Source organism: Meles meles, chromosome 2 (assembly GCF_922984935.1).
Source record: "Meles meles chromosome 2, mMelMel3.1 paternal haplotype, whole genome shotgun sequence".
NCBI lineage: Eukaryota > Metazoa > Chordata > Mammalia > Carnivora > Mustelidae > Meles > Meles meles.
This window is the reverse complement of record NC_060067.1, coordinates 24433985-24458723: the sequence shown is the minus strand read 5'-3', so window position 1 is coordinate 24458723 and position 24739 is coordinate 24433985. Positions and strand designations below refer to the sequence as shown.

At 38.4% G+C, this 24739-nt stretch overlaps 2 protein-coding genes across 7 annotated transcripts in view; both read right to left on the bottom strand.

Moving 5' to 3' along the window:
• CLOCK (clock circadian regulator) overlaps positions 1 to 8327 on the bottom strand; it is a 135961-nt gene extending 127634 nt beyond the window's left edge. For 3 of the 6 annotated variants that reach the window (XM_045996457.1, XM_045996411.1, XM_045996419.1), the window contains exons 1-2: positions 8172 to 8326; positions 6915 to 6993 (exon numbers count right to left, since the gene is read on the bottom strand). The gene's annotated coding sequence lies outside the window, so the exon portion shown is untranslated. Of the gene's footprint in view, positions 1 to 6914; positions 6994 to 7874; positions 8013 to 8171 lie in introns of those variants that run through there. The other 3 variants (XM_045996436.1, XM_045996443.1, XM_045996451.1) reach the window with 2 other exon arrangements.
• Positions 8328 to 14105: 5778 nt separating this feature from the next.
• PDCL2 (phosducin like 2) overlaps positions 14106 to 24739 on the bottom strand; it is a 28874-nt gene continuing 18240 nt past the window's right edge. The window contains exons 4-6 of the mRNA XM_045997379.1: positions 23950 to 24093; positions 17869 to 18077; positions 14106 to 14263 (exon numbers count right to left, since the gene is read on the bottom strand). Coding sequence (XP_045853335.1) covers positions 14106 to 14263; positions 17869 to 18077; positions 23950 to 24093 — 511 coding nt within the window. The remainder of the gene's footprint in view (positions 14264 to 17868; positions 18078 to 23949; positions 24094 to 24739) is intronic.

Here is a 24739-nt window from a genome sequence, read left to right as displayed (position 1 = left end):
TACAAAACTGCACATATTCCACTTTAAAACTGCAACAGGTGGGGCGCCTGGGTGGCTCAGTGGGTTAAAGCCTCTGCCTTCGGCTCAGGTCATGATCCCAGAGTCCTGGGATCGAGCCCCACATCGGGCTCTCTGCTCCCCCGGGGAGCCTGCTTCCTCCTCTCTCTCTCTGCCTGCCTCTCTGCCTACTTGTGATCTCCGTCTGTCAAATAAATAAATAAGATCTTTTAAAAAAAAAAAAAACTGCAACAGGTGAACACATATACACAGAAATGCCTCAGAAAATACTGAAAAAAATTTTAATCTCAGGGCTCATCCCTGAAACTTCAGGTGATTTTATCATAGATTTTCTTTATAGTTTTTGGCACTTTAATTCTTTTCTAAGGAGCAAGACCCATTTTCATAAAAACCACAACACTTTTCAAAAAAAAAAATCAGTTTACAAATTTTAATGATCAGCTCCAACAAAGTAACAGACTTACAGAAAGAGAACATAATCAAGCCTAAAAAGAAGTTTAAAAATATAAACTTATTTCACACAATAAACTCTAATCTGGAAACTAAGAAAGTTTTATAATTATAAATACATCACATCATCACCATTTCTGATGAAGACAAAAATTATCAGGTAAGAGTTGGAAATAGGTTTTCCGATTAACAAATGGTTTCCTCACTTCTCTTCTTATTTCTAATAAAAATCTCTGATATTTCCATTGTAATATATTATATGTTAAACTTGTAAAATAAAATTTAAGTCCTAACATTTTTCACTTTAATTTGTGGGTTGTTTCCTAAATAAGATTTTTAATACCACCTCAACTAAAATTTAAGTTTCAACACAGAAGAAAACCAGTTACCAGTTTCATGAATCAAAACTTGTTAAAGGGCATCAAAGAAAAATACACAATACCATGCCATCTTGGAACTATATTCCAGTAAGTTTATTATTCTAAGTCACATAAAAAGATCAAGTACTCCCAAACTCTCTATATAAAAACAAAACTCTAAACAATTTATTTAAATATATTTAAACTGGGAGGAAAAAAAAAAAGGTTAAGAGCCCTGTCTGGTATATACTATGAAAATAACAAAACCAGAATAACTGCTAACATTTATTGACCACTTCACTATGGGATACTCTTTGCTCAAGTAATTCTGCATTTTTGTCTCACTTAATCCTCACATCATATTATAAACTAATATTATCTTCCTTTTACAGATGAGAAATTGAGGTAACATTTGCCCAAGGTCATACAACCATCCAGCAGTAAAGCCAGGATTTGAAAGCCAAGCAGGCTAACTCTAGAACCCTGCACTCTTTTTTTTTTTTTTTTTTTATTTGACAGACAGAGATCACAAGTAGGCAGAGACACAGGCAGAGAGAGAGGGAAGCAGGCTAGAACCCTGCACTCTTAATCACCACACTATGCTATCAATGAAAGTAATTAAGACCTTGTTAAAGTAGTATGCTGTCTTTGTTATTACGTTTCAGGCCATAAATAAGCTTTATTTAGAATAAAACCAAACATTTTAACTATGTGGTCCTATTGCTGAGACAATAATATCTAAAAACGTCATACTTTCATGACAGAGAAAAAAGCAAAAAAGCAGTCACTATTAAAAGTATATTCATTAAACATGAGAACTTCCAAAAATAGACAATAGAAGGCACATTAAAAACTACTGCATTGGGGGCACCTGGGTGGCTCAGTGGGTTAAAGCCTCTGCCTTTGGCTCAGGTCATGATCCCAGGGTCTTGGGACTGAGTCCAGCATTGGGCTCTCTGCTCAGCAGGGCGCCTGTTTCCCCCTCTCTCTCTCTGCCTGCCTCTCTGCCTACTTGTGATCTCTCTGTCAAATAAATAAATAAAATCTTTAAAAAAAAAACAAAACAAACTACTGCATTAAACGGTCTATAAAATCTTGCCTATTTTCTCTTGAAAGTAATCTAACTTAGTTTTTCTCCCCAACTTTAACTGGAAGATCCAGACACCTAGGAGTAGAATAAAATGTCAGAGAAATCCTAAATAAAGCTAATGTCAATTTTTTGGGTGATGAAGGATTCTTTCTCAGTATTTACATTTTCCTTTTAAGGAAGTGTTTTGGAGCAAGCAAAGAAACCTCTCTGTTGAACTTCATTTTAATCATACATGGACTGATTCATAAATCCCCACCCTACTTAGAAGGCTCATCTAGATAACTGTTATCCAAATGACTTATGCTCATGAAATGCAAAGTTAGTTTAATACAATTCAAAGTAAAACACAGTTTAGAAATAAACATTATAAAAGCCTTGGATTCACTATTATGGATCATTATTAATTTATTATATACTTAGATTTTTCCAACAAAAAGCATAAAAGTTCAGTTTAATCTGGAGATTAATACAAATTCAGTATCAATCTACTTAAATTCTAATTCAAAAGTGACACTATTTAAAAATTGATAACTTAAATGTCCAACTGAAAGAGATCAATTAGTAAATTATTACACAAACATAGATGAGAGTACTCCACAGACATTGAGAATAATCATGTTGTGGAAAAACACTGACATAAAAATGTTCAGGATTCGTTGTTAAATGAATAGAATAATTTGCACTACAGTAGATGCATTATTAGCCCATTTTGTAAATATCATATGTCTTTAAGTACACATGTATTTATAAAATGGCGAAACAAAATGCAGAAGAAGATATTCCAGAAGGTTAACAATGGCACCTCTTTGTAGTGGGATTTCCAGAGATAAAAATTTAATTCATGCTTTTTTTTGTCTCCCAAATTTTCTATGTCAGGGATATGCTATTTTTATAACTGGGGGGAAGAGTTTAAGAAAGATACAAAGGATTTACATTCCAGCTGTATTTTAATATGTATCACAAATTCTTTAAAAAAAATTTTTTTTAAAGATTTTATTTATTTATTTGACAGAGATCACAAGTAGGCAGAGAGGCAGTCAGAGAGAGAGGGAGGAAGCAGGCTCCCCGCTGAGCAGAGAGCCCGAAGTGGGGCTCGATCCCAGGACCCTGAGATCATGACCTGAGCCAAAGGCAGAGGCTTTAACCCACTGAGCCACCCAGGTGCCCCCAAATCACAAATTCTTAACTAGAGATATGGCTTAACCCTTACTAGTAAAGCCCTCACTTTTTTGTTTTGTTTTTAAATACAAAACCTCTTTACATGAACCAACCTGTATTCTTGTTTTCCACTATTCTGGGTAACAATTAAAAATTAAAGTACCTGATTAAATGTGAACTCTGAAAAAAGATGGGAATTTCTGTCTTACTAGTTGACCTCATAACTGTAGAAAATAAAATATTCCTGAAAAATAAATGTAAGTCACATCTTTAGCAGTCAAAGGAATTCATAAAATTCCTTTAAAATTCATAAGTCAAAAGGAATTCATAAAAAAATTTTTTTATAAGTGATTTCTTTCTGTTGACTTCTCGGACTTAAAACAATAAGCAGAATTAAATCTTTGTGAAATACACACCTAAACAGGGAGCGAAAATAGTCCAGTCAACACTAAAGAGGATGGGTTTAGATAATTTAAAACCTGCATAACCAAAAACATGGAGAAAAACAGTAATCTATCCACCTAATTCCCAGAAGTTACACTAACAGGGCTATATAAATGACTAACAAATGGTTGTAAAGCAACCTATAAATAAAAATGCCACAATAATTAGAGTTCATCAGTAAGCAATAAATTGCTCTGACACTTTATTCTTTAATTCATATAACTCCATCTAGAATTTTAGACTTGGTAAAAGGGAAAATGCAGTCTTGACTAGTACAATGTCTGTAAGAAACTACACATTTTAAAAAGTATGCATCTGCAAAGAACTGGAAGGAAATAGACACAAAACAGAGTGATTTGCTGTAATATGGAACTTCAATTTTTTACAATGTTGTTTGCTTTCATAGTTTAAAATATTTACAGCAAACATTTTAATTGACATAACACTATTAGTAAAAATGGGTGGGAAGGGGATATATTAAATATGCGCTTTGAGAAAAGTTAATAAGAAGCAATTTACTTTTAACACTAATACTGATATATTAGATGGTAGATAACAGTTAACTGACAGAATTAAATTTCCTAATATTCCTAACAATCCTGAAATCTAACAGAGGCTGTATTATAATTATCAAACTAAATATCAGATGGCTCTTTCCAATGGACTACTGTAAAAAAAAAGCAACTATCAATTTGTCCTATAAATGCTATAACGATGCAACTTAATTCCTTACTTCCTTGCTCATTAAAAGCTAAGATTTGAGCTTTCTAAATTTGTTCTATCCTTTCTTAATGATTTAAAAGGTTCCAATCCCCATGCATGTAAAAATAAAAAGCTGGAAACATTCTCACCCTTATAAACGTTATGTATATTTTTCTTCTGGAATCAATCATTTCCTACCTTGTGTTATAATCATTACATACATGCTCTTTTAACTACACTAGATTTCAAACACACAGAGAGCAGCATCAGTGATACTGCATCTTTCTAGTATATCACATATACGTAGTATATACTAAATCACATAGTAAAGATTTAGTCTTGATTAATCCTCTGAACTTTCTGCACACTCCATCACCTGAAAAGAATTATTCAAAAGGTAGTGTTCTCTTGCAGGAGGAAACAGGAGGTGAGTGAAGGTGTGCATACTCCTTTGTCTGCTGTCAGATAAGCACAAACTAGACCAAAAGGCCTTTCTATTCCTTTTCCCTTCCCAGGCTAGATTCCATCTAAGTCAATCAGCATCTCCTAGCTAAGCACAGAGCAGCCTTCAGAGGACCTGGAGAGGTTGATGTAATCTAGGGAGTTTCTAGTGGTCTGCAAGGCCAGGTCAAAATCCAAAGAAAACCCTAGAATGTGGACTCTAAAGAGTCCTACAAAACCCAAGGAATGCAACTCTTTCAGCTGAATACAATCTACAACCAGGTAAAACTCACACCGGTATGACCTAACTGCAAACTGTAAATGCCCCCCGAGCTGACCGGACCCTCACAAGAGAAAAGATGAGTATGTTCTAAGGAGTACACCATATGCTAAACTTTCTGACATACTCCAGGTTGTTTTCCTGTCCCGTGAGTAGTAACAGAGCCCATAGTAGAGGCAAACTGACAGAAGAGACGATACATTTTCCAATATTAAAAAGTCTATGTTTGTAAACACAGAAAAAGATCTACAAGATTAAAAACAGTGTTAATAGCAGTTATCTCTGGGGAGGGATATGAAATAAAAGTTTAATTTTCAAAGGAGGTTTTCACTTATGTACATATTGTATTCTTTTCATCTTTCATGAGCATCAATTTACTTTGGTAATTTAAAAAAAATTAAGTAAAATGCTGAAATGTGATTCTATTTTTTTCAAAAAGGATTAATAGACCCACATGGAATTCAAATGAAAAATAAATGCCGTTTTGCAGAAGCTTGGCTACTACAGACCTACAGTTCAAACAGAAATAATGCAATTATCCTATCCTACAAAATAAAAAGGAATACTGGTAACATAACAAAAATGCCCATAGCAACTGTCACCCACTACTCAACATTCACTACTTTGATTATACAATATTAGCCACCAGAGGGAGTTTCAGTACCCTACCCTCAAAATTATATCTACTCTAACAAAGCCCTTTTTCAATTTTAACCTAATTAAAAAGGTTATGCTAGCAGAAAAAAAATCTTACTACAATTTTTATAGCAATCCATAAATCATAACAAGTTTTTACTTTATTGCACCAACAGAACACTGCTTCTCCATTTTATTTTTTCATTAGAACTATATTTACAAATTGACATTTCATTGAGGTGCGGGTCTGATTTCCTTAAGAAAAAAAAGTTTCCCAGTCTGAAAAACAAGCTACTTGGACAATCAAGTCTATTATCATTGTAATGAGGTCCATATTCTCCACTTATCACAACTTTGTGGTTAGAAAAAGTAAAATTTTATACAACTATGACTCCTAAAAAAAGAGGAAGAGGGACACAAAACTACCCTCTGAAAACAGCATACTCCAGCCATAATGCCCAATGGAAATAATGCCATTTACAACTAAGCATCTTTATGAGTTAGTCCGTGATGTCAGCATCTTAAAAATCAAAGTTGAAAGAGCCCAGCTTATCATAAACTTTCTTTCAATGTTAGTTCCTTTTTCTAAAAAACATTAAGAGAAATCACACTGAAAATGTCCAAAATCACAAGTAATGGAACAGAGACAGGCAGACAGACAAAACCCACACAGCAAATTATTTGGGAGAAGAGGATTTTTGTTTAATCTAGTTTATGAGTCTGTAACATAGTCATAAAAAATTTCTGAATACAAAGACATATTCAGTGTAAATCTCATTTCCCACCTCCCTTCCTCAAGCTACTACTTCTCCCTCTCTCCCACTGCCATTACTTCCCCAGTATCCTCCCAGAGTATCTTTATAATTGAAGAGCAAACACAAGTTCATATTCTTATTCCTCCCCCATATCTTAACACATAAAGTAGCACATTATTCACACTGTCCTACACCTTGGGGTTTTTCCTCCCGTCTTTATAACATATTTTGCAGATCTTTCCACGCCAGTGCACAAAATGCTTCTTCATTCTTTTTCTCACAGCTGATCATAACTAGTTCTGCCACAACTTTCATTTGTCGTCTTCTGGCTAACCTCTAATGACATTCTGTTCATTCAAATACATAATACCTGAGTTAGTTTCCTTCCCCCAACAAGATTTTAAAACAAACCAGATTTGAAGTGTCCCAGGAGATAACTTTCAAGAAAGCAACTCATTAGCTAAATTACGTCCGTTTCAGAACGTTTGTTTTTCAAGCAAGTGAAGGCACAAACATACCACAACTCTCAAATCACTAAAAATAAACCGACAAATTAGAATGCAATCTTCATGTGAAATTACCTTTTTTTTGATTTGGGGGATCAGCATAATAGTCATATCAATAATGACTGTAAAACTTTCTTCTTGTGCTTTTCTTTCACTGTAAAGGAAAAAAAAAAATTAAGGCTAGTAAGCCTTGAAGTCCTAAGAGCAAGAGAACGACCACCTGACTCGATCTTCAATCCCCAGGTCAGAGGCCAAGGCAGGACGACTTCTACACCAACGAAACGCTCTGAAGAATACAAGCTCTGCGGCGCTACGTGTTGGAAATTACACACCAGGAGCCAGAGCGCCAGAACCAGATCCACAGACTCCAGCTTCGCTGGCGGAAAGGGATCTAGAACAGCCAGCCGCGGTGGTGACAGGGCGCGGGGAGGCGCGGGTCGCCAGAAGGAAGACCCGGCGTCGCACCGCGAGCCCTCGAACCCGCGCAGTCTCCCGCGTTGGACGCGCGTTCCCCGGGAACCGAGCCCCGGAACCACGACCACTAACGGAACCAGCCCACGGGCGGAGGCCGCCGCTCGGACAGCGGACCGAGGCGCGCGGGCCGGCAGCCGGGAGGGCGGGGGTTCCCCGGAGGAGCTGGCCGCCCCGGCGCCCCATTGGGCGCCGCTCCAAACGTGCCCGAGTTGTGACAGGAATAAAGTGGGTCACAAGGCCTAGCGGGTCCCCAGCGAAAGCCCTCTCGGCACCGCGTCTCCGGCTTTCCCGGCCTCTGGAACCGGCCCCAGCCCGGAGGAGCGTTCCGGCCACTGGCCCCACCGTGCACCCCAATCCCGCCCCTGCCCCGCAGGTAACCCCAGCAGCCCCGGAGGGCCCCTCAACCAGGGCGCGACTCCACCCCAACTCCCGGGAAAAGGCACACTAGGGCGACAGGCAAAACTTGGGCTTCAGCTCCCGCCTTCCCCTCCCTCGGCCGCCGCCCCCCGGCCCCACACACACACACCGCCCCCCGCTCCCTCCCCTTCTCCGCGCCCTTACCGTGTGGCTTGCGGCGGCTCCGGCTTCTTCCCTCCCCCACCCTGGAGTCTGGTTGTGGTGACTCGGAACCACTAACCCGGAGCGTCCAGGAGACACAGCGGCTCCCAGCACAAGCAGCACCTGGGGCTGTGAGTGGCGCCCCCCCCCACCTCCAAAAAATTCACCGCTACTGCCGCCCGCTCCTCCCCCTCCCTTCCCTTCCCCTCCTCCACCGGCACCGGGAGCACGCATGCGCCGCCGAGGCAAGCCTACCGGCGGACTTCAGGCCCCGGGCCCACCCGGTGGGGCGCTACTCACCGGGAGCGCGCACGCGTCGGCGGCCAGATTTCCTTCGCGCTCTCGCTCTCGGGGGTTTCCTTTTTAAGCCGGTAGCCGCAAGCCCAGTCTGTGATTGCGCTCCCTGCTAGCGCATGCGTCGTCAGTGACCCCCGCGGGCTCCGACGGCCGGCGCTCAGTATTTGCCCCTCCCCTCACTCTCCCTTTCCCCGGCGCAACCCCGTGCGCATGCGACTTGCCCCGTTAGGCAGCGCGGAGCCGCGGAGGGGATCCCGGGCGCCGAGGAGACTCCGGCTCCCTCGGGCCGTGCGTCTGCGCCGTCTGCGGAGGGAAATCGGGATCTCCCCGGCGCCCGCTTCCCGGTTCTCATTACTGAAAAGCTGGGGAGGCGGGGCCTGCTCGGGTGGAGGGTACGGTCGGTTCGGGACCGTTGGCGTTAGGTACGGACGGCTTTGGTTTTCACCCGTTGCGGGGAGCGAGGAGGAGGGAGAGCTTCTGGCCGGATGAGGCACCCGGAGGCCCGCAAGGGGACCCGCTCTCTTTTGTAAAGCAAATCACTGGGCCAGCACGCCGGGGAAGATTTTCTGGGTGTTGGCAGACGGAAGGCTTTTTTCATTCTCCAGCGGCATCACTCGCGTTTCCTCTCCTGGGACTGGGAGAGGTTGTTTGCGAAGGTGGACAGACAATCCGAGACGTCTTTTCCTTCTCCCTGGAAGGAGCGCGGCTCGGGTCGCTTCTTATTGGTGGGTGGGCCTGCGGAGGCCGGATACGCGCCCCGGGCTGCAGCGGGAGGTGAAAGGAGGTCAGGAGGTGTTCCTTGGGAGTTTTTCACCTGGCCTTAAAGGCCTGGCGACAGTTTAGTCGAAGAAGGGGGATGAAGCAATGGGATACACCAGGCTCTGATTTGCACGGCTCCCCTTGTTAGAAAAATGTGTGACTTCCTACTTACGTTAGGGGAAATTTCTTCCCTTGATGCATAAAACACACTTAGTCCACATGGGAAAGCACTTTTCAGTAGTTGTAAATGATTGGAAAAGAAGTTTATACAGTCTTAATTCCTAGTCGTTTTTAATGACTGTCCTTTGGATTTAAAATAGAAGCCATCTTGTTTCAAAAAATAACCGTTTGGGCTATAAATTGCTCCCTTGGAGGTAACATGCACCTCAGTAAGCATTTAAAATTCCTGCTGGGGACTCCTGGATGGCTCAAGTCATGATCCCAGCGTCCTAGGATCGAATCCCACATGGGGCTCCTTGCTCAGTAGGGAGCCTGCTTCTCCTGCCTTGTGTTCCCCCCAGCTTGTGTGCACTCTGACAAAGTCTTACTAAAATAATCAAACAAAATTCTTGCTGTATGCTCAGAGGAAAAAGAACATCAAAACTGAGGTACTTACCCCTCATCCTTCACCCCAGGATTTTTCTGTCAAGAGTGGGGAAAGAGGATTTGTTAAGCTACTCCATTATATAGCAGAAGGGAGTTTAGTAGACGTTTTTGTTCATTCCCTATTCTGATCATTTTCTTTGGAAACTATTCACTCAGCCCATATGGCTGCAGCAGGACTCCAGGGTGAAAGCGTATTTGAGTTAATGCTCTGCTTTAGGCTGGTTTTACCAAGAAGGGTGTTCTATCTTTGACAATGGATTTAAATTTAGAAAAAGGAGGGCCTGAAGCCATCTTTTCACTCATGGGTTATTCTAAGAAGGAAGGTAACTTGGGAAAAAAGCAGATTAAAAGATGGAGATTCGGCCTGGAAACGTGTTTCATGCCCTGAATCCAATGTGGACTAAATAACTGAAATTTCAGTTAAATTAGTCAGTTCTTTCATGCGTTTGTTTTATTGCTTAAACCAGTCACTTACTTCTGTAAATTCTAAGGGATGCTGGTAGCACCAGAGGAGGCAAGGTTAATAATACAGATAAAGTAGATTGTAGCCAAACCAGAGGGTTTGAATGCTTCCCCTGCGGCATGGATGTTTACATTCTATTCTGTTCTAAAGTGATCCCTCCTCAGTTCTACAGCATCTCTAGACTTCGTATCTTCAAAAATACCTTTGCCCCTTTTAATGGTTCCATTGTCCTCTTAGTCACTACTGTCAACTCCTTCATCTTTGACTCCTTCCTTCCTCTCTCACTTTGTGTTTAATCATTTACTAAGACCTGTTGATAATCCTGTTTTTCTGCTCCTCTGCCACTGCTTGAACATTTCCCACAGTTTGATTCACTTTATGTTTCTCCCATATTCTCTCCAAGAAGAAAACTATCATGGTTTTAAAAACCTTTCCAACTTCCAGATTCTACTTTTCCCTAAAACCATCATTCTGCCTCATAGTTGCACAGATCCTAAATTTATGTCCCCACCCTAAACACAACTTATATATATATATGTATACAGATACATATATATAATTTAAATATTGTTAATTCCTTCTGATATACATTGCTGTTACTTAAACTGAGAATTTCCAACACTTTCCAACTGATTCTCCTAGTTGATGTCTTGATAGAGATAATATAGCTTAGTTGTTAAAGAGTGCAAAATTGGAAACTAAAGTTCCTGGATTGAAATCCCACCTCTTAATATTTGCATAACTTTGAGCAAGTTATTTCTCTGTTCTTCATTTTTCTCATCTGTAAAATGAGTAATAGCAAACCTATCTCATGGGATAATTGAGATATAAAAAATAGATGTAGTTGTGTACGTGTGTGTAAGTGTACATGGTACATAAGAGATCCCGTGTAAGTGTTGGCTAGTTTTTTTTTTTTTTTTTTTTTTTTAAAGAAGGCTCCACACCCAATGTGGGGCTCAAACTCATGGCCCTGAAGAGTCACACCCTCAACCAACTCAGCCAGTCAAATGCTCTTTAGTGTTGGCTGTTACTAACGATAATCCACTTTTGTGTAATTCTTAAGTCTCTTGCTCAAATTCTTCCCCTAGTTCCTGGGTCCCGTCAGTTTCCAAACCCTGTCTGCCCTTTCATAATATTTCTCTTATCCATCCCTTTTGTTGGCATTACTAATTTCACTACTATAATTTAAAGTAAATTGGAACATTGGAAATTTAAGATATGTATAATTGCTAATACACAGAAAACTTGTGGACTTTTTTTTTTAATATTTGTATTTATTTGACAATATTCCTAATCATGGTCAGGATACCCTGTTTAATCTAGCCCTTGCTATCTCTCCAATCTCATGTTCTCCCATTTTCTCCTTTTCCCATAACACTCCCACCCAGAAATTTCCTTCAGTTCCTTGCTAATCGCCCTGTTCTCTGGCATTGGTACATACTGTGACCTTGCCTGAACCACCTTCCTACCTCTTCTCATGGCTGGTTCCTCACTCTTCATGTCTCAAAGTTCTCACTACCCTATTTTTAAGCAGGGGTCTCTCCTACCTCTCAGCTGCCCCGCCCTTCCCCACAGAGTACCCCCACTTACTCTCTGTTGTTTTGCCCACTGTTTCTTCCATAATACTAAGTTTAAGTTCCATGTATATTTGACATTTTTCTCATTTATTAACTAACATCCCCGCCATCACAGGGTAAACTACAAGAAGCAAGGACTATGTGTTTTGTCCACCACCGAATTTGCAGCATCTGTTTCAGTCCCTGCTTCTCCCTCTTCCCCTGCTTGTGTTCCCCTCTCTCCCTGTGTCTCTTTCCGTCAAATAAGTAAAATCTTTAAAAAAAAAAAAAAAAAAGCATATAAGATGTCTTTAAGGGGGTTGATACTGAGTGCTGCCCAGTCACTTAAGGATGTCATTAAAACAAAAATTGCAGTTCAGTTAGTCTGGGATGGGGCCTGAGATTCTGCTTTTCTAAGCAGCATCCAGGAATGCTGCAAATTCCAGGACTATACTTGGACAAACAAGGCACTGTAAAGTAGGGAAGGGAATTGCATGGTTGGCAGCAAGGAATAGAGAAAAATACTAGGTTAGGGTATATGAAATACCCATTTTTTTATAGGTCTCATACTTGACTTGTTGAATCAATTGGCAATTAAAAAAAACTTTTAAGTCTGTAGCCCACTAAATAAAACTCATTCAATAAAATGGAAAATAAATACTAAATAATTTCTCTGCATTCTGACATTTATACCCTACTGAAATGAGAATGTGTCAATGAAAGAGCACATGGAATTAACACTGACCCGTAGCGGCGCGTGTGAGGACTTGCTGGAGCAATGTGTGTGTTTAGGCATGTGCACGCACACGCTTCATTTGAAAAAGACTGACTGGACTCACAGCCACTTAAAACAACATTTAATTTTATGATTTTTACAAGTCTTCATAAACTGTTCTTATGAATAAAAACTTACTGCCACCTGGTGGATTTAAGAGTTGGAAGGGAAATCTGTATCGTTTCATTCAGGTATCTTAAATACTATACTACTTCTGTTCATTTTAACTTAAGAAAACAAATAGGTATTTACTTTAAAAAATTTCATTTAGGGGAACTTTTTGCTTTTGGTTTTAACTGGAGATAGGATAATGTTTGTATTTATATGCATTACATGGTATTAAAGTTACATTTTAATCTTATAATGTGGCTTTTCATTTCCACAACTTTTATCCTATTTAGAAAGATATCCACCCATTTGTTAAAGAGAATTTTAGGAGTTGGACCAGTATAGGTTATTATTTCTCTTACATGTGTGCATAATACTATAAAAAAAAAAGACCATCTTGTGCAACCCTCAACTTTCCCTCACTTCATCCCAAAATGTACGGTTTCAAAAGCCCTTCTTCACTGTCTCAGAAGAAAGGGATCTTCCTAATCCTTTGCAAAGTTAGATCATCTGGTTTTACCTTACCTGGTTACTGTATTCAAATCTGTATTTAACTTTCCTTCCCCTTCCTCTTTGTCTGCCGCCTCTGTGATTCCTACTTCCCCCACCCCCAAGAGCAGCAGTGTTTTCTTGACTCCATGTTGAACTGTCTCAATTCTCACCAATTTATTTTTGTAACTTAGTCTAGATTCTCTCACAAACATCAGTGAACATCCACAATCAGAAATGGGTCATCAATATAAACAAAGTAGAATAAAATGTTACTGAACTATTACATGCTGGATTTACCAGCCTTTTCTCTAAAAGTACTGTTCATTACTAAGCCAAGATAAAACATCCTATAGGTCTTTTGCAGTGTCCTAATATTGTATACTTTCTCATGATGAATTCCTCTGTGATTACTATTAAAACATAGGTAAACCTCTCAATATATTTTTCTCAATTCTCCTGATTTAGAAACTTGACATGTCATGTACTTCTGATTCTATAGTCTATTGGTGAGAGTACTTAGTAATTTTCTAACTTCATAACAGAATTATCAAAAACAATAATAATGTGTCCAGGTGTTTCTTATGTACTTTTCAGAATCCTTAAATTGTGTTTTTCTATTGAGTGGTTAATTTTTTTTTAACAGGTAAGAGATTTCGAGGTAAAAAATGGTCATAAATTTAGGTATTTTCAGTCAAGACCCCTAAATAATAGAGTTTAAAATCTGTTGATATAGTGGCAACCGACTAGCTCAGTCACTGGAGCATATTACAGTCTCGGGCTCATGGGTTCAAACCCCACATGGGGTATGGAGCCTACTTTAAAAATAATAATAAAAATAAAATCTATTGATTGAAATGAAATGAAATTTCATGGTCATCTTTCATTATGTTCATTCATAGGCCTCTTTGGGAGTAAGCAACACAGAGGACTTGTAATATCTGTGCCTTTATCCAAAATGAGTCCAAAAGATGATAAACCACAGAAAAATATTAAGGGTTTAGTACAAATTCTGGTTTTGTTGGAGGCAATAAATATTCTGAAAGTTTTTGAAATGATATATAAGCTATAATTCTAATATAAAAATGAAAATAAATCCATAAATGTTCTGATCTCTGATTATAAAGGCAGTGACAAAACATTCAGTATAAAAATACTTTGAAGCTATTTATTAAATATTTCTATTTGGTATCATCATTATCACTGTTTGAACTATTAGTGTCATCATAAATAGAAGTGTTTCTGATTGAAGATACCATCACATCTACAATGTCTTTTCTGGGGTTTTCTTCTAAATCAGTCTGTATTGCTCCAACTTCTGCTAGTTTCCATTCAAGTTCTGCAATAAATAACCCATCATTAAATCCAGTAAAAATCTTGGAAAATGAAAATAACTCATTTATGTGACAAAGTAACTGATACTAATAAAATCAATGTGTAAATGAGGATATATTTAGAACTGAGTGACAGTGAAAGTACTACAATATCAAAACACATGTTGGATATAGCAAAGTTAAAGGGAGAAATTGTAGCTAAATGTTTATTGTATATTGACTGAAAATAAGTGGCTTAAAAGTTCAAATCAAGAAACTAGAAAAAAAATAAAGTAAGAAAATAAGAAAAATAAATAAGAAAAGCTGAAAGAAGCTTTTGAAAAGCTTCAAAAAAAAAAAGCTGAAGAAAATTCTTAGCAAAAGTAGAAAAACTAAATCAGTATAGGTGACCAACAAAATCAAAAGCTCATTCTCTGAAAAAACTAACAGACATACCTCAACAAAAATTATCACAAAAGGAAAGAAACCAGTTCATATAAGGAATTTACATGGGACATAACCAAAGTAAAGATTCTTTTTTTTTTTAAAGATTTTATTTATTTATTTGCCAGAGAGAGAGATCACAAGTAGGCAGAGAGGCAGGCAGAGATAGAGGAGGAAGCAGGCTCCCTGCGGAGCAGAGAGCCCGATGCGGGGCTCGATGCGGGGCTCGATGCGGGGCTCGATCCCAGGACCCTGAGATCATGACCTGAGCCGAAGGCAGCAGCTTAATCTACTGAGCCACCCGGGCGCCCCCAAAGTAAAGATTCTAATATGGCTATAAGACTATGAGAAACTTATGACAAGACATGTGAAAACTTCAATGGGAAAATTTTAACAAAAATACAAATTACCAAAATATATCTGAAAGAGAAACCAAAAGAATTGAACTAATAACCAAAACCCCAATCCCTCTATAAATTCATCATTTTGTCAATTTTATTCCTAAGTACTGTATGGATGAACAGAACATTTATGAGGCAAATTACAAACACACTTCTGAGGAAAATTACAAAATATGTTACAAAATGTAACATATACATCCATGAGGAAAATTACAAAAGACATAAAAAATAAATGATGAGATATATCTCATTCATGGATTGGAACATCCATTGTTATTGGATATCAAATCTTCAACAAGTTCATCTATAAATATGATTCTAATAACAGGATTTTTCATGTAAGTTGACTAATTCCAACATTTATATGAAATTTTGAAAAAGACTTGCACTGCTAGAGACAACTAGATTGTTATAAAGCTGTAGTACTAAACAGTGCTATACTGATTCGAGGATAGACAAACAGTATAGACTTCAGAAATTTTGGAACCAGAAAAAGTGACATTAGCAAACATTAAAAATCAGTGGGGGGGCGCCTGGGTGGCTCAGTGGATTGGGCCGCTGCCTTCGGCTCGGGTCGTGATCTCGGGGTCCTGGGATCGAGCCCCGCGTCGGGCTCTCTGCTCCGCGGGGAGCCTGCTTCCTCCTCTCTCTCTGCCTGCCTATCTGCCTACTTGTGATCTCTCTGTCAAATAAATAAATAAATAAATCTTTAAAAAAAAAAAAAAATCAGTGGGGAAAACACCTCACATACATTAGGATTGTTACTATACATAACACATACATACAGAGAAAACAAGTGTTGGTGAGGATGTAGAGAAATTGGCACCCCCGTACATGGTAGGTGGGAGTGTAAAACGGGGCAGCCATTATGCAAAACTGTATGCTGTTTTTCAAAAACTTAAAAGAGAATTAATATATGATCCCAACAATTCTCCTTCTGAATATATACCCAAAAGACTTGGACTAGAACAGATTAGTTGTATATCTATGTTCATAGCAGCATGATTGACAAAAGCCAAAAGGTAGAAATAACCCAAGTGTCCATGGACAGATGAATGGATAAACAAAATGTGGATCAAAAATAAACTGGAATATTATTCAGCCTTAAAAAGGAAGGAAACTCTGACAGATGCTATAAAATGAATGAACCTTAAGGACATTATGCTAAGTGAAATAAGCCATCACAAAAGGACAACTACTGTATGATTCACTTATATGAGGTATTGAGTGCAGTCAAATTCATGGAGGCAGAAAGTAGAGTGGTGGTTGCCAAGACTGGAGGAGAAGGGAATGGGGAGCTATTGTTCAGTGGGTATAGAGTTGCAGTTATGTAAGATGAAAAGAGTTACAGAGGTGAACAGTGGTGATACTTGCACAACAGTGTGGATGTACTTAATGACACTGAACTATATACTTAAAAATGGTTAAGTCCTGGGTATGTAATGCACAGCACAGCATGGTAACTATAGATAATAATTCTGTATTATACATTTTTATAAAAATGGTTAAGATGATAAATTTCATGTTATATGTCTTTTACAATTTAAAAAATTGTTTAAATATATAAACACGCACACACACACAAAACCCAAAACATGGACCAGATAATACACTATTCATCTTAGTGATTACTGTAGGGAGACAGGAAGGGGAATGGGACTAGGAATGACAATATAGGTAACTTCAACTATATCTGTAATGTTTATTTGAACAACAAACAAATAGCTCAAGCAAACGAATAAATGTTCACACTCGTTATTTTGGGACAGTAATCAATGAATGTTTGCTATATTATTGTTTATACTCTTATTCACCAATTTTTTTTATTAAGAGGGTGAAGTTCAGTGGCTTTCACATGATGGTATGAGAAAAAGATTTTAATAATATAGATTAAAGCAATTCCAAGAAATGACTGGATCAAGGATATGGCCTTAGAAGTAGCTTAGCAAGTAAATATTATTAAAGAAGTTAAAAGTAGAAAGTATTGTGCTATGAAAAGAAAAGAAAGGGAATTGATTAACTGACAAAATCAGGTAGTATGTGGATATGTGAAAAATAAATTGGGGGTGCCTGGGTGGCTCAGTGGGTTAAAGCCTCTGCCTTCAGCTCGGGTCGTGATCCCAGGGTCCTGGGATCAAGCCCTGCGTCGGGCTCTCTGCTCGGCGGAGAGTCTGCTTCCACCTCTCTCTCTGCCTGCCTCTCAAATAAATAAATAAAATCTTAAAAAAAAAAAAAAAGAAAGAAAAAGAAATTGTGCAGAGACACTATGCTATAGAAATTTAGTAGAGAAGAGAAAGACAAGATTATGAATCCATCCAAAATCACCTAATGAGAGAAATGGAAACCTAGGACAACCACAGAGGAATAGGGTATGGGAGAGAGAACAAAGAATGTTAGGGTATTTGGGGTACAGGGAATGTATGAGACAAGGAATACAGGCACAAATGAATAAAGAGTTTCTGCAGTAGTGCTTGAAGAACAGCTTGGCTGGAGCAGAAACTAGAAAATACTGAGTAATATAGTTGGATAGGCAGGCTAAAGTTTTCAAGCAGAAGATTCTGTAGTTTTAACTTATTTCACAGAAAGAACTATTAAGGATTTAAGCAAGTCGTTGTTGTAGTAAGAGTATTATTATAGGAAAATTAATCTGGAGGCATACAAGAAGAGACTAGAAGGGAGAGAAAAACACCTTATATTTCATGGAAATAAACTTTCATGGTACTTGTTAATTTATGGAAATTTTCACCTGTTTTTTTAAATAAACATTTTTAAAATAATATCATTACCTTCTAGCTTGAGATTTATCCCTCCGCATTCTATAATTCCAATGAATTTGCCTTCAATCTGACCGTTTTTATAAACAAAAATTGTTGGCAAACAATTGTCATGGTAGTGTTGAATACAGCTATTCACGATGGCTTTAACAAATTTAGTTTCTGGAAACTTCCTTGCCAGGAGACTAAGATGCTGGTTAACCAACAAACACATTGGGATGCTAAAAAGAGAAATAGTACACAATATCTTTAAAAACAGACTACTTATCTCAGTCTAACAGAGTAAGTGAAACATCTCTATGACAAAAATATACCTTTGGATATATATATTTTTTTAATTTATTTGTTTGACAGAGAGAGAGTGTGGGGGTGGGGGCGGAGGGAGAGAATCTTCAAGCAGACTCCCTGCTGAGTGCAGAGCCCCATCCCTTGACCCATAAGATCAAGACCCGGGTGGAAACCAAGAGTCAGAAGCTTAACCAACTGAGCCACTCAGGTATACCTCTTTGGATATTCTTTCAATATAACAGTTTATCAACTCTCATCCTTCATTGTTACCTTTAGTAATGATAAACTATGGAGTCCTCCCATATTTATTGTAAACAGAATTATAGCCTGGGAGTGAGGCTTGCTACGGTAGGAATTTGATGCCTAACTAAGGCTAACTACATCTGACCTAGCATCAATTTCATGAAGTTAGTTCCCAGTTTATGGGACCCAGGAAAAATAAAACAAGACAGGGCACTTCTAGGGAATCTTTGGCAGTTCTGAGATGAAACAAGGGTTTCCAACACTTTCCACCACCTTGGGCTTATTCCCACATGAGATTATAACATCCAAAGTGTCTCATCTCAAACTTCCTTGAATTTCTTGACTCTAACATACTTCTCCCACTTTTCTTTGACATCCCACTCTATGCAGCACCCTGTTCCCTATTATCCAGAACTATTCCCCATCAGATATTTAAGGGGCACCTGACTGGCTCAATTGGAAGAGCCTATGACCCTTGATCTTGGAGTCAAAAGTATGAGCCTCATGTTGGGTATAGAGATTACTAACAATAACTAAACTTGAAAAACTTGATTGGAAGTGTGACCAGAACCTGCAATTCTTTCTGCTATCGCGAGACTCCAAAAATACCCATTCTTCAATTAATTCCTTTTCTCTCTTACTCACAGCCTCATCAAACGGTTTCAGAGCCAATCCTTTATCTCATACTCATTTCGCATGGGACCTTTCTCTGTTATTTTGCTATCTCTTTAACTGCTTTTTTCAATCTTCTCCACTTTCTATAAATATAAGTTACTAAATTTTTTTAAAAGTTCTTCCAACTCTGTCTCCTTCAAATAACTACTCTCCTGTTCATAGCCCAAATAAAAAGGAAAATAATAATCTCTATGCTCCCTTCCCTTCCCTTTCTTTAAAGGTTTTCCCTTTTTTTGGCTTTTGTGATAACACTTTTTTTCTCCCCCAGTGCAAAAAAAAAGGTGGCTTTATTAAAGCACAGGGACAGGACCTGTGGGCAGGAAGAGCTGCTGTGATAACACTTTCTATTAATTTCCTTTTTATTTCTTTGACTTCCTCCTTCTATGACTCAAATGTAGATGTTCTTCGTGATTGTGTCCTGGACCTGCTTCTCACACTAGACACATTCACTGTGCAATCTTACCATTCTGATATCAACATTGATGAACATCATCTCCCCTCCTCCTCAAAGAAAAAAAACATATATCTGTATATATTATACATTTCTTCTGTATTTTCTTAGGTTGTCACTGAGGCCAAAAATCTCTATTCTCTACAACATCTAATCGGTAATCAAATCATATTGCTTCTACTTCCTTATCTCATACCTAACCTCTCCTCTTTTTCGCCATTACCTTACTCCTTTCCTTCCTTTTCTGAGCTTCATATAGTCCTAAGTGGTCTGTTTCCAGTCCTGGTATCCCAAATTCATCCTTGACCCTGCTGACAAAGGGAGCTCAGCATGAAAATCTCACCATGCAACAACTGCGCTGCCTTCAATGGCTCCTCACTGCCTTCAGTATAAAGTCTGGGCTCCTCAGTGTAGCTTTCAAGGTTTTTTGTGTTCTCTCCAGCATTCTTCTCTGCCTGCTACCATATTACTTAAAGCCATCCAAAGCAAGATGCTGTCTTATTAGCAAGATGCCTAGACACTCCATCTAACATACCCCATGCATCCTGTCTACTTCCTCTTTGGGGAATCTTATTTTTTGAGGCAAGACCAAGAATTACATACTCTGTAGAAAGTTCCTTACTTCCTTCCTCCAAGCATAAAACTTACTACTCCCTCTTCAGTGCTTCTATGCAACTCTGTATAGAATTCAACTCTAGCACCTAAAAGATTTTAAGTTTAATTCTCTCTCTCTATTGATGGGATAGACAGATGTTTTATATGCCTTTGCATCTCCAGCATCTATAAAATCCTCAAAAATTCTTTTACTACTAGATGATGTTACATACCAATTTATGGAGCAAGAAACTAAGAAAAACTAATTAAATGCATTATATGTTTAACTTACATTTCAGAATATATAACATCATTTGTTTTCATAATTATAACCTGCAACAAATCTAGATACTGCTTTATTTTAGCTTTAATATTAGAAAAGTATGTACTGCCTAACTTAGAATATCAATTTTCCACACAAAGCAATAACATAAACTGACTGAGTTTCAGTTTTCCTCAAATAGGTGAGATGAATCCACTAATATCTAATTTAAAGGAATTTCATCATACTGTCAGAATGAGAGCTGAGTCAGTGGAATGACACACACTTATGGGATAAGTGGGGTGAATGGCAGAAGGTAGGTGGACATTGATGGTGATAATAAAAAGTGTAGAATTAAGAGTATGGTGTAATAGATTATGTGCAGGGAGAAAGTGGTTGCCTGAAGACCATCTGACAGCAAGTGGTAAGGGAACAAATCTGGTGTTGGGGATCAGGGGCTAGAATTTAACCCCAGAAGAACTGTAAAATATAAGGGAGACCTCTGCATGAGAATATGAGATTAGGGCCTAGTTATGGTAGTCAAGGCTTAAAATATGCATTTGGCATAGGAATGATGTAGAAACCCAAAACTGGAATTTGGACACAGGTGTATAACTAAATAAAATAACAATCAAGGCTGATCTGAAGCTCAGCCACTAAGCTCGCTGGCCCAGGGTGATTAGAGCCCCCTAGGGGACAACAGGCAAGCTGAGCCTTCACTTGGATGAACAGTAGGTCCAGTTCTATAATTTTAATGGCAAATTTGATGGCAAAAAGACATTAAAATTACAGAACATAGGAACCTAGTTAAAAAACAAACTCTTGGGGTGCCTGGTTGGCTCAGTCCATTAAGCCTCTGCCTTGGGCTCAGGTCATGATCCTGCGTCCTGGGTTGGAGCCCTGCCTCAGGCTCCCTGCTTGGCAGACAGCCTGCTTCTCCCTCTCCCTCTGCAGTTCCCCTGCTTGTGCGCTCTCACACACTCTCTCTTTCAAATAAATAAAATCTTAAAAAAAAAAACAAACCTCTCTGTTCCTGTAAAATTTATAGAAGGCAGCTAGAAATATACAAATATATTTAGCAGTTACACTCTACTTTACAATATGGAAAGTTATGAGTCAATCCATTATTAAAAACTAGACATTTGGGGCACCTGGGTGGCTCAGTCATTGGGCATCTGCCTTCGGCTCAGGTCCTGATCCCAGGGTCCTGGGATGGAGCCCCACATCAGGCGGCCTGCTCAGCGGGAGGCCTGCTTCTCCCTCTCTTACTCCCCCATTTGTGTTCCTCTCTCACTGTGTCTCTGTCAGATAAATAAATAAATCTTAAAAAAAAAAAAAACAACTGGAGTTTTCTAAGGACTATTTGTCACATAAGTAATTTTTTTGTTTTATTATTAATTTGATTATAGATTAATTTCCTTAAAATGTGTGTTTTATACCAACACATTAATGCATTATCTTAATGTCAAGAGAAATGAACATTTTAGGTAACTATCTTAGACTGACTGCCCCTCAAAAAATCTTCTAGGGTCACAAATACTTAAAATATTATTTAAAAGATGCTTATTCTTTGATTGCACCAGAGGAAATGAGAGTGTGAAACAACCCAGCTGAAACTGTAACATATTTGATCTCTTTCATGAATTTTTGAAAATTATTTGTCCAATCTAATCATTTATCTAGAAATAACCATCAAAGTAAAGTAATTTTATGCTGTGGTATGGGCATTCAGAACCAGCATCCATTCTGCTAATCCTACTGGGTCCCAGAAAAGATACTCAGTGAACCACTTCAGTATGTAACATTTCTCACACGGAGATCCCACTATTGTAAATGTCAGTGTGCCTCATACTTCCTGGTGAGGAACCAAAATCAGCATCATTTATGAATTGGTTTAACCAGCTAAGTGGTACGGGAAAAGTGGGAAATGATTCTTTTTAAGGCTTTCAGCTACTCAAAAATTAATTACTAAGCATTTTAGTTACAATTACAGTAATGTCTTCTTTAATGGGACATGGCGTCCTCCCAAAATTTGTGCACGAACTGGTAAGCTGGTAAACAGCAGGGCTCTAATTTGCATAAATTGCTCTGTGCAGAGTTTCTGTGAGGACCTGCAGAGAGAAGAAATTTTTTATTCAAAGAACGAGATGAAGACAATGAGGGAAACTCGTGTGGCCTCTGTTCCTGGACTGGCTTGGAGCCAGGCAGAGTAGCAGGGACCTAATGCGGGAGAGATCTGTGAAACTCTGGGAGCTAGCAGTGTCTCTGTGGCACAGAGTTGGGGAAAGTCCACTTGACCCAGTTACTGTATACCAGGTTGGTAGGTCAGGGGACATTTGGGTACTTAGTACAAGTAGGCACTATAAATTAATTGATTTAGGAGCATAGGGGAGTACAAGGGAATTGTTCTGTTAAAAGAGACTTAAAAGACATGATATATCCAAATGCACTGCATGACCCTTGACTGGATCCTTTGTCAATTATTATTAATTTTGGAATTATTAGTAATTTTGTTAGGTGAGAAAACAGCATTATGGCTATATAGAAAAATACCCTTATATTTTGAAGGTGCATGCTGAAGTACTCAGGAAGAAAGGTTTATGCTGTATATAATTTACTTTGAACTGATTCTGCAAAAAATACACATGCACGCACCTACATGTAAATAAAAACATACAAAAGTGGGAAAATGTTCATTTTTGAATCTACCCAGCTGGCCTTCAGGGTGTTCATTTTATCATTCTTTCTACTTTTCTGTATTTTGAAATTTTCCATAATAAATTAAAAAAATTAACTGCCCAAAAGTGTTTTTTCTTTTTTTTTTTAAGTGTATTTATTTAAGTAATCTCTACACCCAACATGAGGCTCAAACTCACAACCCTGAGATCAAGCACTGAATGCTTTCTGACTGAGCCAGTCAGGTGCCTTGAAAGAATGCTATTCTCCTAAAAAGTGTGACAAGTTCTTTAAATTAGACATGGAAACATAATAAAATACCTAAATCCCTGAAGCCCATTATTCTCTACATACATGTATGTTTATATTAAAAAGAAAGCCACAGGCCCAAGGTGGAATCACTTGCCCCCCAGGACAGCAAAGACTTAATTACAGTTTCAACCTCTCCAGGAGTGATATCTGGAATTTTCCGGTCAGTACCAAATAAGGTCATCTATTACATGAGCTCTTCATTCCCCAAAGGAAGATGAGGTGATCCATCTAATTAAAAACCCCTCCTGTTCCCCCTAGGAGAAAGTCACTTCGCCTGAAATAATCCTTTCTTTTCTTTTACTAATTACTTCCTGTCCCACCCTCCCTGCTATAAAAACCTTCCATTTTGTACAACTCCTTGCAATTCCCCTCCACCTGCTGGATAGGATGCTGCCTGATTCATTAATCACTTAATAAAACCAATTAGATCTTCAAATTTACTTGGTTTGATTCTGTTTTTTAATATTATATATGTTTTCTTTTCTTGAATAGGCTTTGTTATATGCTTTATAAAACCTCAAAACCAGACATAAATATCTTAAAATATTAGTAGTATATTATTAACACTTCACAAAAATGTTATGGTAATTACCTTGATCTGTATAAATGAATTATAACTGATACATCTTTTTCTGCATTTGTGACTTCATTCACATACTGATTTCCAGAAATTTCTCTTAATTCCCCAAATTTTTGTTTTTTCCTAAGAGCTTTCCATTCCTGTAACCGCTGTTCTCTGATTAAAAAAATGAAATTGAAAAAGGAAATTGTTATAGTCTTCAGGCCATCCCTATATATAGTAACAATATAGGGCAATGAATGTGATGCTAGTACCTATCAAACACTTTTAAAGAATGGTAGAATAACTATTAATGGTATTATAAAACCAAATTTTCTTTTCTTTTTTTCCCTTTTTTAAGATATTGTATTTATTTATTTATTTATTTGAGAGAGAGCGAGCGTACAAGCTGCAGGGAGAGGCAGAAGGAGATGGAGAAGCAGGGAGAGGCAGAAGGAGATGGAGAAGCTGAGCAGGGAGCCAGACAAGGGCTCATCCCAGAACCCTGGGATCATGACATGAGCTGAAGGCAGACACTTAACCGACTGAGCCACCCAGGCACCCCCCAATTTCTCTTTTCACATGGGCATTTGTGTTACAGGTATTGCAAAGACTAAAGAGTTAACTATTGCCTTTTAAACTTATTTTTATTTAAGACTAGGTCTTAATCACAGCTATAGAGAGTTTATTTAGACAATGAGCCAACGAATTCTCATACACAGGTTAAACACTCATTAAGGAATATACATTAAAAATAGCCGACATTTACTGAGTGCTTACCATGTTTCCAAGCACTGTTTTAAGTGTATTACATTAACCAATT